Below are 18,454 nucleotides of genomic sequence, written 5' to 3' on the forward strand. Positions count from 1 at the left end.
TGTAAGTCACGGATACAAACTGCCTAGCAAATGCAACAACAGATGTGTTACCAATATTGTCAAGGCAGATAACTGCATTCTTACTTTAGGGGATGAGTGTGTATATGACAAAAATCCTAAATCTTTTTTCTTTGCTTTTCAGTTTCTACTCACTATGCCAGTGGAGGACTAAGGAGGAAGCCAATGAATTAGAAAGTAAATTATATATACACATATATAGTTATTTTAGTTTGACATTTCCATCAAAAAAAAAAAAAAAAAAAAAAAAAAAAATTTTTTTAATTTTAAATTTCCAAAAAAAAAAAAAAAAAAAAAAGCACTAGGTGATTTTTAACAGTCAATTCCATAGCTACCAGAAAAGAAGCTTCTGTCTTTTGTAATGTGCACTCATGCTTTGACATACCCACATATAACCATTTACATATTTATAACAAATCATGTTAAAATCTATAGGGCTTAAAACAAAATAGCTTAACAAGAAAAACTTTTTCCAAGGTCAAAGGAAAATTACAGTTCATTTAGGCAGTTAGTACATCACCAAAGTTAAACTAACACAATCTTCTCCCAACAGGGGCAACCAACTCTCTAATTTTCATGTATTAGAATCCTATTGTATTGTATTTATTGTATTGAATATCACTTTAAACTTCAAAGACAAGAGCTTAAAATCTTTTCATTACATACCAATTTAATTTATAACAGCATTTAGATATTTTTTTATAAAAAATATTGGAATGTGTTGCTTTCTACTCAGGAATTATAGATTTTAGAAACGTACTATATTTGTTTTTCAAATATAATTACATTCATGATGCAAAGACCATTGTGACTTCTACTTTCAGACAAGATGAAACAGATTTACTTTTCCCTATTCTTCCTGCTAAGTGTAAGTAAAAGCTCTGGATATTATATATAAAACAAACATAAGAGGATTCATAAGGCAGGAGAGAAGGAGGAAGAATCCAAGCTAGGGATTTCAAGACCCAAGAAACAATAGAATGGTGAATCCCTCAGTTTCTCTTTGCCTTATGTATCCTGGACTGTGTGCTAGAGAAGGTGGCAACATGGAAATGACAATGGATATAGAAAATAATAACAATAATAATAATAGAGCCCCAAGAAAATCTGCTCTGTTTATTCAAAGGGCCAGAAAATGAATAAATTAGCAAGACAGAAAACATTTAGACAATAACTGCCCTATTCCAACCAAACACCATGGAAAATACGGCAGACCCATCCCCACTCTCATCAGCAAGAGCCTAGACTTCCATCCTTGCCAGATGAATGAGGTGACCCAATTTCCCAACTGGGGTGGTGACAGAGAAGGCTGAAATGGGGAGTCATAACTTTTATCCCTGCTGGATTCCTAGGCTTTTGTCTCTATCTGGTGATAATGAGGGATGCTATACCTTCTCACTGGGGTGGTCTCAGAAGCGGCATAGTGGAGGATCAGGACTTACTTTCACCACTTTGCAGCTATAACATGTCCCCCTCCTCCCACCAGGGTGTCAACAGAACTCAGTGGAGAAAGTGAACTTCTACCCATAACAAGTAACAAGGTGACACTCCAAGATCCCTAGCTGGCACAATGTCAGAGGAGGCTTACTAAAACAGAAGACTTAAATAAGACACAGAGATTTATTATATCCGAAATGTCCAGGATTCCACAGAAAATCATTCATTATACCAAGAACCAGGATAATCTCAACTTGAATGAGAAAAGACAATCATGAGATGCCAACACCAAGATGACGTAGACATTAGATTCATCAGACAAGTGTTTGAAAGTCACCACTATAGAAACAAATGAAAAAAATGTAGTCTCACCAAAGAAACAGAAGGTATAAGAAGAACCAAACAGAAATTTTATAATTGATTGCACGGAGCACTGGGTGTTATACGCAAACAATGATATCAAAAACTAATGATGTACTGTATGGTGACTAACATAATAAAAAAATAAATAAAAAAGAAATTTTATAACTGAAAAATAATATAACCAAAATTAAAAACTAAGTAGAGAGAACAGAGAAAAGATTTAGTAAACTTATAGACAGAAACACAGAAATTCCCCAATCTGGACAACAGAGAGAAAACAGACTGACAAATATGAACAGAGCTGCAGAGACTTCCGGGACCATAACAAAAGATCTAATATTTCTGTCATCAGAATCCCAAAAGGAGGAGAGACAGTGACTGGGGTTAAAAGAATCTGAAGAAATAATGACTAAAATGCACTAAATTCTAGGAAACGGTATAAGCCTATAGCTTCAAGAAGCTGGGCAAATCCCAAACAGAATAAGCACAAAGACACAACATAATCAAACTTCTGAAAATTAAAGACAGAATAAACTTAGAAGGAAGCAGTGAGAGAAACAACTCCTGAACTACAGAGATGAAACAATCTGACAGCAGTGTCTCAGCAGAAACCATGGCATCATAAGGAACTGGCACAACATTTTTGAAGTGCTGAAAGAACTGTCAACCCAGAATTTTATATTGAGCAAAAATATCTTTAAGGAATGAAGGGGGACCCAAAACATTCTCAAATGAGTGCAAATCGACTATAAGTTGCCAGCATACCTATTCTAAAAGAACGGCTAACGTAAGGTCTTGAAACAAAAAGGAAATGATAAAAGCAGGAATCTTGAACTCCATTGGGAAGAAAGAAAAAACACAGAAAGGAGTAAAAACATTGGTAAATATACAGTAGACTTTCCTTCTCTTCTTGACTTTTCTAAATTATGCTGGCCATTAGAAACAAAAATTATAACACTGTCGGATATGGTTCTTAATGTAAGTAAAGGAGATATTTAAGATCATTGTATTATAAACACAGCAGCATATAGGGGACTGAGAATGGTACAGCATCAATTCTGTGATATTCTTACCAAAAATGTACAACGTCAGGGTGCCTGTGTGGCTCAGGTCAGTTAAGTGTCTGCCTTCAGCTCAGGTCATGATCCCAGGTTCCTGGGATCGAGTCCCACATTGGGGTCCCTGCTCGGCGGGAAGCCCGCTTCTCCCTCTCCACTCCCCCTGCTTGTGTTCCTGCTCTTGCTATTTCTCTCTCTGTCAAATAAATAAATAAAATCTTAAAAAAAAAATGTACAACCTCGGGCGCCTGGGTGGCTCAGTTGGTTAAGCGACTGCCTTCGGCTCAGGTCGTGATCCTGGAGTCCCAGGATCGAGTCCCACATCGGGCTCCCTGCTCAGCGGGGAGTCTGCTTCTCCCTCTGACCCTCCCCCCTCTCATGCTCTCTCTCACTCTCTCTCTCTCCAATAAATAAATAAAATCTTTAAAAAAAAAAAATGTACAACCTCGATCAGTCATGAGAAAATATTAGAAAAACCCAAATTCAAGAACATTCTACAAAATAAGTAATCATATTATTCAAAAGTGTTAAGATCAGGGGCACTGGGGTGGCTCATTTGTTAAACGTCTGCCTTTGGCTCAGGTCATGATCCCAGGGTCCTGGGATCAAGCCCCGCATCGGGCTCCGCTCAGTGGGAAGCCTGCTTCTCCTTCTCCCACTCCCCCTGCTTGTGCTCTCTCTCTCTCTCGCTGTCTCTGTCAAATAAATAAATAAATAAATTCTTTAAAAAAAAAAGTGTTAAGATCATGAAAGACTAAAGAACTGTTACTTGATTGGAAGAGATTTAACTAAATGCACTATGGGATCCTAGACTGGACCCTGGGCCAGAAAGAAGACGTTAGTAGGAAAACTGGAAAAATTTGAATAAGATGACATCATCATTAATTTCCTGGTGCTGACAATTATATTATGGTTATATAATTGTTAATATTAAGCTCTGTACTTTTTACCTTTCTCTAAGTTTAAAATTATTTTTTAAAGGCCACTAATAAAGGAAAAACTTTAGTGCTTCAGGATAAAGGAGATTTGAAAAGAGGCCAAGCACCAATTAGAGTAGATACCAGATAAACAAGTTTTTCTACACATATCAGAGTTTTATATTAAAAGAATCTTCAAATACAAGAAAAGAGAATCAGTGGAGATTAAATTTTCTTTTAATTAGAAAAATAAAGTCACTGTGCAATATGGTACTTTCTACCTCTGATATGGGAAGGAAAAGGGATGCAGGAAAAAAAAGTTTCTCGCATAAAAGCCTGGAAAATCGTAATATCCAAAGCATCATGATAAAGAGAAGTTAAAGCTTCCTCCTTAAGTTAGAGATTTAGAAAAAAATTATAATAGAGGCTTATTCATGGGAATCCTAGCAATGGGGACCAAGAAATTTGAACCAAGAAATATCAATAAATGCTACCTCATTTCCAAAAGCTAAGAAGGAAGTTGCTGCTTTAGGCTGCAGTAGCAAACACTAAATATGACAGATTATTTTCAAGCTATTTTTATTTTTAATCTAGGACAATATTACTATTACTACCTGAACTTTCTCCTCTATCACTAATGTCATTACAAAAATTTCCACTGAAATTACTTCTAATAGGGAGCAGGAACCAATAAATTCTATTAGGTTCTTCTTTTTAGCAGTTGACAAAAAGTTGATCGAGAACCAGAAGAGACTACTCTCCCAGAAGCCAAGAGAATAGAAAGTTTAAGATGAGAGACAAAGTTTGTAGTTTGAGTCCAGCCAGATTAACTGCTTCAGAAAACAAAATTCAAAACTATGCAGAGGAATGTAACAGAATCCAGAGTCTCTATAGTGTATCATTGACAATAGTCAGGATTCAATCCAAAATTACTTGACCTGGAATAAATAGGAAAAGGTGACTCATACTCCAGTGAAAAGGCAATTAATAGAGACAAAAGCCAATATACCCAATGTTGAAATGAGCAGAAAAGGTGTTTAAAGCACCTATTTTAACTCTTCTCAAGGATATAAAGGAAAATACATGCATAATGAATGAATGGATAGGAAACCACAGCAGAGAAACCAAAACTTCAAAAAGAACCATATGGAAACTGGAGAAATGAAAACACAATATCCAAAGTTAAAAAAAAATTCACTGGATGAAAAAGACACACAGTAAACTTACAGATCAATAGAAATAATACAACCTAAAGTTCAGAGAAAAAAATTTTTTTATGGATAAAGGCTCAGGAATCTGTGGACAATATTTTAAAAATGCATGTAAATGGAGTTCCAGAAGAAGAGGAGAGAGAAAGCAGGCAAAATATTTACTCTAAGAAAATATGGCCCCGGGGCGCCTGGGTGGCTCAGTTGGTTAAGCGACTGCCTTCGGCTCAGGTCATGATCCTGGAGTCCCGGGATCGAGTCCCGCATCGGGCTCCCTGCTCGGCGAGGAGCCTGCTTCTCTCTCTGACCCTCCCCCCTCTCATGTACTCTCTCTCATTCTCGCTCTCTCAAATAAATAAATAAAATCTTTAAAAAAAAAAAAAAGAAAAGAAAATTGGCTCCAAATTTCCCAAATTTGATGAAAGCAATAAATATACAGTAAGTTCAACAATGGGCCCCAAAGATATGGCCAAGTCCTAACCTCTCTATACTTTTGATTGTGACCTTATTTGGAAATAGGCTCTTTGCAGATGAAATTAAGTTGAGTATGTCAAGATCATCCTGGTAGGGAGATAATATTTGCAACACAAAGGACTTATACACAGGATATAAAAAGGACTCTTATAATTCCATAAGAAAAAAAATCCCAATTAGAAACTTGACAAAGATGTGTACATTTCACAAAGATCTATAATTGGCCAATAAGCACATGAAAAGAAGCTCATCATATGGATCGTTAGTGAAATACAAATTAAAATATAAATGGGATACCACTGTACTCTTATTTGAATAAGACTGATCATATTAATGTATGGAACCCTCATATATTGCTAGTAGGAATGTAATATGTTATAGCATATTGAAAAAAATCTGATAGTTTCTTATAAATTTGTATGTACACTCACCATGTGACCCAGCACATTCACTCCAAGGAATTTTTCCAAGAGAATGAGAAAGATGTCTGCATAAAATCTTATACATGAATATTCATAAACAGCTTTATTCATAATAGCACAAAGCTGAAAACAACTCAAATGTCCATCAACAGGTAAACAGAAACAATCTGTGGTATACATCCATACAGTGGACTAGTACTTAATAAAAAACAACAACAAAAACAAACAAAACAAACATAAAAACCTACTGCTATATACAACATGGAAGAATCTCAAAAACATTATAGTGAGTGAAAGAAGCCAGATGCAAAACTATGCATACTGTATGGTTCCATTTTTATGAAATTCCTGAAAAGGCAAAGCTAATCTTTAGTGACAGGAGGATATCCTGGTTATCTGGAGCCATAGGGAGGTGGGGAAAACAAGCTGCAGAGAGGGACCAGGAAAACTTTTATAGTAACAGAAATATCCTCATCTTTTTTTTTTTTTAAGATTTTATTTATTTGACAGAGAGAGAGAGAGAGACAGCGAGAGAGGGAACACAAGCAGGGGGAGTGGGAGAGGGAGAAGTAGGCTTCCCGCTGAGCCGGGAGCCTGATATGTGGCTCGATCCCAGGACCCTGAGATCATGACTTAAGCCGAAGGCAGATGCCTAACGACTAAGCCACCCAGGTGCCCCAGAAATATCCTCATCTTGATTGTGGTGGCAGTCACATGGTTGCATATATTTTTTGAAACTAATAAAATGGTTGTGTCTTATTGTATATAATTATAGCTCAATAAGGTTGATTAAAAGATTAAAAAGGTAAAAAGACACAACAGATGGAGACATGAAGTCTCTTGCATATACTTCCCTAAAATAATCATAACTAATCTCACAATTTCCTAGGAACTATTACCTTAGGATATTAACACCATTTGAATTTATCATATGTTTGGATGTCCCCTGTCCCTACTCCACATCCCACCCCCACACACCCATTTTTATGTTAGCTCCATGAGCTAACATAAACCTTGACTGTCACTTATGCTATATCCTCAGGGCCAAGAAGTATACCTGGCCCATGGCAGGTGCTCAATATATTTCAGTTGAATTAATGGATAAATGAATTTTTACATTGTTACTATTCATCGGGAATCTCTCCTAGGCTATTATTCATTTTCCCTGGTCAAACTTAACTACTTCTTTTTTTTTTTTTTTAAGATTTTATTTATTTGAAAGAGAGAGAAAGCATGAGCAGGGGGAGGGGCAGAGGGAGAAGCAGACTCCCCGCTGAGTGGGGAACCCAACACGGGGCACCAGATCCCAGGACCCCGAGATCATGACCTGAGCCAAAGGCAGACTCTTCACAGACTGAGCCACCCAGGCACCCCATAAACTTAACTACTTCTATGGCTTCAACTACATCTATATAAAGACGACTCTCCAAACTGTGTGTCCTATCCTTTCTTGCTGATCACCAGACGCATTTAGAACTGCCTATTGCACAACTTTATTTCAGGCAACTCAAATTCCATGTGTTTAAAATGGAACCCATTAACTTCCTCTAAGATTACTCATCTCATCGATACTAAACATAAAACCTTGCCTAAAACATGTCACATTCATACTATCCTACTTTATTTCACTCTCAAATTCTTGAAAAAATAGTTTATGTATCCTCAAACAGTCTCTACTTACTCTTCAACACATGTGAATCTGGCTTCCACCTGGAACAGGCCAGTGAAAGTGTCCCCATAAAAACCAGCACAACAGATCATTTAATTCTCTCAGTTGTAGCTTAGACAAGCGTACCTCAGCCCCACTCCTCTATACCCACCTGCTCTGCCCTAATTCAATCTTTGTTATTTCTCTCCTGAATTCATTCAAAACAGTTCTAATTAGTCTTTTTGGCTATCATTCTTGTTTCTTTTTTGTCTAGTTCATGCTTTGTATCGCTGACAGAATTATCTTTCTAAAATACAAAACCAATGTCACTACCCTTTTAAAAGTAAGTCCATGGTCTCTGCCTAACACCTAAAATCCAAACTCCCAGCAACACACAGTTTCTTGGTCTCCCTGCGAGCCACTGCCTCTATGACTCTAAGCATGTTCTGAAACACCATGTCTTTTTATGTCTTCACTGCTTAGCTTCTGCCTGTAATTCTTATTCACCTAAAAATTCTATGTGCTCCTTAAAACTTATTTCAAATGTCCTGTCTGCTATAAATTCTCCCTAATTCCTTCGGTCAGAGCTGTTCATTCCTATTTGTGATTCTTGACATGGTTAACCACATCTCAAGTGAACACTTATCAGGTTACCCTTATCATGCCTCTTATTACGGGGGCAGAATTACATACATTATTTCATGCAGCATGCTACAAATCTTTAAGTTTTTTTTATCAAACTGTTGTGTAATGTTCAAACACTGACCCCTGGAGATGGGACTAATTTATGGTGGTGGCCAACCTTTTGCATGCTGGTTCTATTTACCTGTCTGTTCCCAACTTGATCATAACTCCTCCTGTGCCCAGTGCTTGGCATGCTACCTAGCATGTGTAGGTACTTGGGAGTACTGGCCCAGAGTGAATAAGCAGATGTTCCATTTCCTGTTCTTCAGTTAAATCAATTCCAGTATTCAATGGCTTGACATCTCTAGCGCACTTAACTTCATACCCATCTAATTCTTTTATATACTGAAATTATTGAAAACTGTCCATAATATATCATCTATCTTTCTCTTAAGATTTACTCAAGCTGTCACTGTGTCATCTTCTAATGAAATCTATGACTAAAACAAAACAGTATCTCGAAGACCATGGACCATCACCACAAACTAGTCCTACTTACAGGGATCAATCTTCAAACACTATATAATAGTTTGATTTAAAATAAAATAAAGATCTGTAGCAAAAAGCAAAAATGTACCATGCATTTCTGCTTGTGTCATAAGATAATGTACATAATGCCTACATCACTATCTAATATATAATGAGTCAATCAATAGATATCAGTTTCATTTCCTGTTTACCCATATATTTCTGATATAAAGCATGCCCCTGCTATGTTAATTTCTTTTTCAGGGTGTAATCCCACATACTGTTCTCTCTTTCTCAAGAATTGTCCTGGGTGAGAAGAGAACAATACACATGAAATTTTAACCACTGTCAGTAAAAATCTTAGATATAGCTGAATGCTGGAGAGAGGGAAGTAGATCATTTCAACATGACTTAGAATGAGCATTCGTATACTGCTACTAGCCAGACATGAAGGGACTTGTTGGGTACTAAAATTAATCTTATGTCACTAAGTAAAAATCATATCATTGCCAACCTTTTGTAGCAAAAGAAAACGTGGTTCACTGTTAGATGAAAAATCATTTCTTTTTCTTCAAAGACTTGATTTTCAAATGATTCCAAGTAGAATTCTTATGCTGAGCTGAAATCTCTTCTGTTGCAAACAGCGAAAGCTATAGATATTTCTACTTGGGGAAGACATGTAATGACAGCCATTTTTTCTTCTGTACCACAGTGGCTCATTTTAGAGCCATATCAAAGTCACTGTGGTAGGAAAGGCTCTTTCTGTGGTTGTATATTACTTTTTCTTTGAAACATCCTATGTGTCTTACTAAGTGTGTGCTGGTACATCAAGGCTCAAGACGAGTATTTTTGTCCTTCTGAGTTCTAGGTTATCCTCTGCAGTGATTTAGGGTGAAGTTAGTCCTGAATAGTTCATGCAGTTATAATGGACTATTTTACTCAAGACTTGCTTGATTCTTACCTGTATTATTGTTACTGATCATAGTATATGTTTATATGTATCAGGATTTCTTTCTTCCAACTAGAATTTTTCTCTATAGAGTTGGAAATTTCAGCAAAATGAGTTGGTAATTCCACTGGTTTTTATGGAAGTCCAGTTATGTAATAGGTAGTCTGCATACCTTTGGGGGTTTGGCCAAGTATGCCAAATATAATGATAACAATATAATAAGTCAGTTTGCACGAACTTGGATTGCCCATTTGAAGAACAAACCTGAGTTTTAGGGTCACTACAGAAAGACCAAGCCTTGCAGAGAGTTCAAATACTAAACCAAGCTCTCCAAGGTCTTTGGAAAGTAGTAAAGGCCAAATCCAAGAGGGATTTTTAAAGAGTGACGGCAATCAAAGCAGAATCTGTTGACCCCATGCCAAATCGACAAATGTATTTTACTCATTGTACTCTGAATAACTTCTCTTCACTTTATACAGCCATTTGTGTAACAGTGTAGATGAAAATTTGGGCTCAGAAGTGACAAAGTAAGTTGTGTTTCAAGGATAAGTTTTAAATTGGGGAAAAATATTTCTAAGTGGGAGAGGGTATGTATATGCAGGATTTCTTTCTCCATATTCTGCTTTTAGAAACCTACAATGTTTAATTTATATTGCTCTTTGGGAAAAAAAAAATGGATCCCTCATTCTTCAAAAAAAAAACAAAGCTGCAAACAGCCACTTTGATGATAAATATTTGGATTATAAAAAATGAGGTATAGGGAAGATTTAAAAAAGGGAAAGAAAAAAGGTTAATTCTCAGATTGGCCAGCTACCTTCCATACCATATTCTCTCTTTTTTTAAAAAATATTTTATTTATTTGACAGAAAGAGACACAGTGAGAGAGGGAACACAAGCAGGGGGAGTGGGAGAGGGAGAAGCAGGCTTCCCGCTAAGCAGGGAGCCCAATACGGGGCTCGATCCCAGGACCCTGGGATCGTGACCTGAGCCGAAGACAGACGCTTAACAACTGAGCCATGCAGGCACCCCCCATACCATATTCTCAATGTAATCTATATTAAGGTCATATTGTTAAAATGTTATATGCCATATATATTAAACAAATATTTAAAAGAAGCCTATAACTATAAAAGAAGCCTGCTATAATCATATTAAACTTCACAAAAGGAGACGTATCAGTTGAAGTGTATTAAATTTGAATTGTATCTGAAAACAAAGTTTTTAATTTAAGTAGATATTTCAAAGCTTTCTACTGACATTTTTTTTTTTAAGATTTTATTTACTTATTTGACAGAGAGAGAGCACAAGTAGGCAGAGCGGCAGGCAGAGGGAGAGGGAGAAGGAGGACCCCCGCTGAGCAGGGAGCCCGATGTGGGACTGGATCCCAGGACCCTGGGATCATGACCTGAGCCGAAGGCAGATGCTTAATGACTGAGCCACCCAGGTGCCCTACTGACATTTTCATCTTGCTGGAAATGGCACTAACATCTAAAACACAATAATAAAAAGCTCCTCTATAAAAAACTCTTTGATTTTGTAAAATAAACCATGGTTTAACTAAGACAACAACTATTTCTTTATATTCTTTATGTGAAAAAAACAAACCTAGTTTATAATATTTTACTCTGAAGGTTTCAAAAATCAACACTGTTCAGTGGAGGATGATCACAAAAAGGGGCACAGAATAGCAAACTGAAATTAAATTCATCTAGAAAGGATAATTTGCTAAAAGAATTCATTTTCATTTCCAATCAAATTACTTTTCTAATGACTCATTTAAATAAAGTGTGATACTGTAACTTATAAGAAATATATATTTGGTCTTCAAACCTTTTTTCTGACACTAGCTCCTCAAACCCTTGGAATTTCCAAAGTATTGAAAGTGACAGAGTTATATGTTAAGGAGGTGACTTTGGAAAGCATCTATGGATGGAAGCTGACTGCCAATGGAGCCAAAAACTGATTAGAGAGTTGGAACTTTCAGTCCCATCCCCCTGACCTCAGGGGAGGGGAGAGGAGCTGGAGCTTGAATCAGTTGTCACTGGTCAATGATTTAATCCATCATGACTATATAATGAAGCCCCCCCAAAAAGCCCAAAAGGACAGGGTTCTGAGAGCTTCTGGGTTGTTGAACACATGGAAGTGCTGGGATAGTGGTGCACCAGGAAAAGGCATGGAAGCTCTGGGCCCCAGCCACATACCTTTCCCTAGACATCTCTTCCATCCAGCTCTACTGAGTTATATCCTTTCACAATAAACTGGGGATTTAGCAAAATTCTCTGAGTTCTGTGAGTTGCTCTAGCAAATTAATTGAACCTGAGGAGGAGGTTGGGGGAACCTCTGATTTATAGCTGTCAGTCAAAAGTACAGTTAGCAACCTGGGCTTGACAGATATCCGACAGTTGGTGGGGAGTAGGGTCTTGTAGGACTGAACCCTTGATCTGTGGGATCTGATGCTGTCTCCATGGAGACAGTATCAGAACTGAGTTGAATTCTCAGACACCCTGCTTGGTGCTGTGTGGGAACCACCCCACCCCTACACATACACTAGACTTGATGCAAGAACCAAAAGACAAAGGAACTGCTTATATCTAATTATACAAATCTAAATTTCTAATATCATTAGTATGGTAAAGCATATTGATGATATAAAAACTTAGAATAATGTAAATTATAACACAACAAAACAAAGTCTTCCACTTTGGTTCAAATGCACAGAATTTCAAGAACATCTCTGCCATAATAATTGTTTTTAAAAAGCTGAATAGTTTTGGCATTATAATTAAAGAGTATCAAGGTACATAACAAAGAACCCTGAAACATGCTGGTATAACTATAACTATAATTTCAAATGAGTTTTTGTGAAAAGCATTGAAGTTATAGAAGCATACTGACTGGGCTGGACAAAATCTAAGGCTCACAGAACTGTTGACATAAAACTTCTCTTTCTAAAAAATAATAAAACAATCAATAAGAACATTCAGGTTTTAAAAGAGGATAGTTAAAATGCACTCAATAAAACCTCAAAGAGACACATATTCATTTATGATGGGATTCCAAAAGCTTGCATCTAAAATAAGATAAAAATTTTAGGTGCGCCCAAGCAACGATCAAAGAATTACCAAGAATGTGCAAGTGTTCAATCACATTCTGCTCTGTGAAGTCAGTTTTATTAATAACTTTAATTGTATAATAATTTTAATTATTTTGTAGATTTAAGCAAAGGACGTGAGCTTAATACCTACATTCTAGTGAGCAAATAAGCTTTCTGTAATTTATAAATTTCAATTAAAGACTGGGTAACGAAAAAAATTTTAAAGTTAAAACAACTTAGTTTTCAGTACACTAATATATTTTTACTTTGTAATACAATATAGCTGTCACATACAATGGCTCTGATAGGCTTAAGTCAAATTTCAATGGTCAAGGAAGGCCAAAGAAGGGTTTATACAATATTCAATAAGCAATAATATCTACTCAGTGTACAATAACAAAATAAAAAAAGTACTAACCTAGAAACACAGAAAAAGAATTTATTGTTTTAAATTCCAGAAATAAAAATAACAGAATAGCATGTAATCCATAACAAGCTGGCCCTATAATTTCTAAACTACAGTCCAATTGAAACATTTAAGAAAGAGAAACAGTCTACATGTTTTTCTACCAGGTAAAGATACCTGAGAAAGTTATCTATAAAGAAATAGGCTTTAAAACTCTTAACTACAAAGAACCTTTTACCGTGACATTATGAAGATATGCTCTGTGCCTGATAGGACACTAAGCCATTTCCCACAGAGCTTCTGTTCACTGCTCGGCTGCAGGTTACGATCTATCAGTGACACAATATTTCACATCAATACCAAGCTCATTTGACCAAAGCAGCACAGTAATGTTTTAAAACCATCTGTTTATATTCATTAGTATGTAAAAATCACAGTACACAAATTTGGGAATGTTTAACTTGTCCATAAATAAGAGCATATTATCTTAGCATAAGCTTTTAAAAAGAGGTCTGAGCAGTCAGCCCAATAATGGGGGCAATAGACTCTACATTTTGACTAATTATAAAATTATCATTGTTATCATCACCAAGAAATAACAAATAAATACAAATTAAAAAATTTAAGTAGTTCTTCTGGCAGCAAAATTATCTACCGTAATAACATCTCCAAGCAAAAAAATCAATTCAGAGCCTGAATGTATTTTGTGCTTTGTTTCTATAAAAATGCAGTGTTACTCTCAGACATTTCTAAATAACTAGATTTGTAAGTAAGCACTGAATTTCTTTTCATCACAGTTTATTTCTAGTTCATTGTGTGCAGATTATAGAACTAAATTATTAGCTTTTTTCCAGTACTTTAACTGTATGAATCGAGGTCTTTTTATTTTAAACAGTGATTTATTGTCATTCTTAAGGTAAACAACAAAAACAAATTCTAAAATTTTAACTTTAAGTGTTTAAAATTTCAGACGACAGAGCCAATAATTGGTAACAGCTTCTTCAATTTCATATTAATAGTCTAATTAAAAACACTAACGATCACCTGGCAACAGATTTGAAAGAATCGGGTTTCTGTGAAGGCAAACAAAAAAAACCATGCAAAATACCTGCCAAAACACATGATCTTCTTTCTGATTTTATATCTAAACTTGTAAAATGTTTATAAATACATGATTATTCTACACAATACAGAGCTTCTAGAGCATTTCTAAAGAAATTACAGTTTTTGGTCTTAAGGAATAAAACTAAGATGGAAAAGGGATGAAAACAGTGAAATCTGAGGGTGCAGTACACTCTTTCTACGCATGAGCTTGTGGCTGTTCATCCAGTCAGGTCAGCGGTTACAGTTCAGTACATGATTTTCAAAGCAACTAAGATATCAGAACACAGGTATTTCCTCTTCCTAGAGTTAACAATTCTTTTAAAAGCTCTATCCAGAAAGAACGGTTGGGGTGTTTTTTTTTGTTTTTTTTTTTTTTTAAGGGAACAAAGAATAAATAGGGGAAAAAAATTCCATCCCCAAATTCATATACATAAGTTCAGTGAGCTGTGAGCTAGAGTCAGACTGACCGGTGGAACAAAACTGTTAATACCATGAGACAGGTGCTACCCTAGACGGTTCAAAACATGATCCACTAAAACAAATACATGTTTTTATGCCTCAAACAACTAGAAAGCATGTCACTATTGTTCTAATACCATGTTTAATTAACTCCTAAGACAGAGTTCTAAGATGCTGTACCTTCACAGTATACCTGAATCATTACTAGCAATACAATGCCAACTTCAAAACTGCTATGAAAGTAAAATCATCATTAGAAAAACTCAGCCTTATTGTAAATGAGGGAGAACTCAGTGCTAAATACTAATACCAAATGTATGAAGGCAGAATTTTTGTTTGTGGAAGACAGAGTGAGGAGTTAAATGCACCCAATCAAGACCAACTGGAAGACAGAACAGAGAATTAGAAATGTTTCAAAAAAAAATAAAAAATAAATAAGAGGAAGAAGAAGGAAAATGGAGGAGAGCCAGGCAGCAAAAGATGGACAGAATGAAAATAAAAGAAAACGAGGCACGTGCATATGGCTCTCTTTTTTCTGACCTCTGTGTTCCTAATACTTTACAATGTAAGTGGCATATAGGTCACGCTGGCAGGCAAGGATGAGCTTTCTGATGGACAGAGATGGAGGATTTGGGGCTAATGGAATTTGTTTTCTGGTTTTGTTTTTGCTTTTAATTCATACCTGAAAGCCTTGAATCCTTGCTAAATATTCCAGTTGTTTTGAAGGTTGTACTGGAGAACAAGGGGGAGTAGGAGAACTTCCTTTTAAACCTATGGCTTCAGCTGTAGGAGATGTTCCATTCATTAGGAGTTCCCTGGCAATTGTGGCTGAACTATTCGATGTGGGAGATATACTGAAGAAAGAGCTTGAGGGTTGGTTCATATCTTTGGGTGACAAATAGCCTAGAGTAGTGCCAGAGATTACTTTGTGGCGGCTGGCTTCCATCTCTTGATAAACATCAGGAGACAAATGAAGAATTCCTTTTGGAGCTATAAATAAAATGAAGGAACACTGTTATTACATTTAAAATAATTAAAATAGAAACATGTTATAGCATTATTAACTTAATGATTTTACTTGGTTTAATGACAAAGGAGTAAGAAACACTGTCAATTAAGCGTCTTCCTCATACATGCCGAGGCAATTGCAGCCTCAATTTAGAGGTGAATAACATGTTTCAATATTCCCAAATCAGAAGTTTAAAAAGATTAGGAATGTGCTGGGTCTTCAACCTGCAATTTAGTATTTTATCATCTCATAAAGAGACATGAAACCCCTAACACATGCAGCAATTGAGAAACAGTAAGTAAAATGAGGGCTGAATCAGTCCAAGTCATCTGAGGTACAAACTCATATACCTGATGGCATACAGGTGCTCTTCTCCTCACAAGGGTGTCCCACAGACAACTTTAACTCATGAACATTTCAAAAAGTGACAGAGTATCTTCTTCCCAAAACTAGCACTGTCTCCTATCTTGTTAATCTCCTTATGATACCACCATCTACCTGCTCAGTTGTCCAACCTACACTCCTGACAACCATCTTTGACTCACCTATGAATAAGCAGTTACCATATCCACTCTAGAATTTGTCCCTTCATCATCAAGTGTGTGAGTTCAAGCCAGACCATGGGCTGGTTCTGATATCAAGAGGAGTGAGCCTAGGGCTATGTTATCAGTTGTTGGGGTTGTAAACATATAAAAGAAGCCCTTTCCTTTGACAACCATTTGTCTCAGAGATGTTTCAAACCACATTTCACACTGCATGTTCTAATGTCTTTGGATCAGATACTAGCAACTCTCAAATCATGCTCTTTTAAAATTATTGAGAAATCATCGCTTTTGGAGAAAGTGCTCTGACAGACACAACTTAATTCCCATGTTCTTGCCTCTCTCTCTCCCACCACTAACCTTCTGATTCAAGCCTTCAATGTTTCTAACCTGGACTACTGTTAACAATCACTAAAAGATTTCACTGCTGGGGCGCCTGGGTGGCTCAGCTGGTTAAGCATCTGACTTTAGCTCAGGTCATGATCTCAGGGTCCTGGGATGGAGCTCTGCGTTGGGTTCCCTGCTCAGCGGGGAGTTTGCTCCTTCCTTTGCGCCCCCCCCCCACCTTGCGCTTGCTCGAGCGCTCTCTCTCAAATAAATAAATAAAATCTTTAAAAAAAAAAAAAAAAGGTTTCACTGCTGCTAGTCTCCCTGGTGTCCATTTCCCCAAATGTCTATAACACAGCCCCAAATAAAAGTGTTCCATGATAAATAAATCTAGGAAATAATGCAAACGATTTCACATACACACACCCCTACCTTTTGGAAGATTAAAAATGCACATTAGCATAGTAAAGACTGAGAAGTTAAGAACAAAAATCTATTCAACTTGGTTTAACCCAGGACTTCACAAATTTCTTTTATATCCCTTTTTTTTTTTTTTAAAGATTTTATTTATTTTTTTGAAAGAGACACAGCGAGAGAGGGAACACAAGCAGGGGGAGTGGGAGAGGGAGAGAGAGAAGCAGGCTTCCCACTGAGCAGGGAGCCCAATGCAGGGCTGGAGCCCAATGCAGGGCTCGATCCCAGGACCCTGGGATCATGACCTGAGCCAAAGGCAGATGCCTAACGACTGAGCCACCCAGGCGCCCTATATCCCCCTTTTTAATTTTAATTTTATTTTAATTCTAGTATATTTAACATACAGTGTTATACTGGTTTCAGGTGTATAACATACTGATTCAACAATTCTATATCCTAATGTTTAATGTAACATTAATAACAACTAACACTTTGAAAAATTCTAAGGCTAGCCATTTTCTTACTTTAACATCTTTTCTGGCTTCTCATCACTGCACTATTAAATCCAAACTCCTTGGGATGACATATGAAGCCCTTAATCATCTGGCTCCTCCTTACATTTCTATTTTCATCTAAATTCTTCATGAAGGGATGTCTGGGTGGCTCAGTTGGTTAAGTGTCTGCCTTCAGCTCAGGTCATGGTCCCAGGGTCCTGGGATCAAGGCCCAGTCGGGCTCCCACTCAGTGGGAAGCCTGCTTCTCCCTCTGCCTGCCGCTCCCCCTGCTTGTGCTCTCTCTCTCTCTGACAAATAAATAAACTCTTAAAAAAAAAAAATTCTTCATGAAGATCCCATGCTCTAGTCATGCAGATATAGTCACACTTTTTCCAACACTCCCTGCTGTTTGATCCCATCACATCTTTATTTCTATTATGCCGTTAAACATACACGTGCGCACACACATAGTTAAGCTCCTATCGCTAGGTTCCAGGCACTGTGCTAACCAATACTGTCCTGACCTGCAGTCAGCTCTGTCTGTTGGGAGAGGAAAATGAAAAGGGCTAAGGTAACGTGGTAAAGGTGGATCTAGAGAGCAGTGGGAATGGGAAAGGAGAAGCACTAGAAGCTCAGGAAAGGCTTCCTCGACATGACACAGATTTCAGGGGATAAGGAGAATAAAGCCAAGGAGGAAGAGCACTGAAGGCAGAGAGATAAAGGCAGGGACCAGCAGAGCGCGTGGGTCAGAAAACCTCAGGCAGTTCCTTACCACTATTGCATGGAGAGGTGGGAACTGGAAAAGGTTAAGGTGGAGGCAGGCAGGGGCCAAGCTCCAGGGACTTTATCCTGATAGCATCAAAACACAAAACAGTTGTTATTTTTTAAAAAATAATTTATATAGCTCAAATTAATATATATTTTGTGGATTTTATGGATTGACTTTATGCCTTTGTGTT

At 36.9% G+C, this 18,454-nt stretch overlaps 1 protein-coding gene across 2 annotated transcripts in view; it reads right to left on the reverse strand.

Moving 5' to 3' along the window:
• STAU2 (staufen double-stranded RNA binding protein 2) overlaps positions 1–18,454 on the reverse strand; it is a 321,925-nt gene that overhangs the window by 105,446 nt on the left and 198,025 nt on the right. For both annotated transcript variants that reach the window (XM_044914642.1, XM_021688639.2), the window contains exon 10: positions 15,392–15,699. In XM_044914642.1, coding sequence (XP_044770577.1) covers positions 15,392–15,699 — 308 coding nt within the window. The remainder of the gene's footprint in view (positions 1–15,391; positions 15,700–18,454) is intronic.

This window comes from Neomonachus schauinslandi, chromosome 4 (genome assembly GCF_002201575.2).
Source record: "Neomonachus schauinslandi chromosome 4, ASM220157v2, whole genome shotgun sequence".
NCBI lineage: Eukaryota > Metazoa > Chordata > Mammalia > Carnivora > Phocidae > Neomonachus > Neomonachus schauinslandi.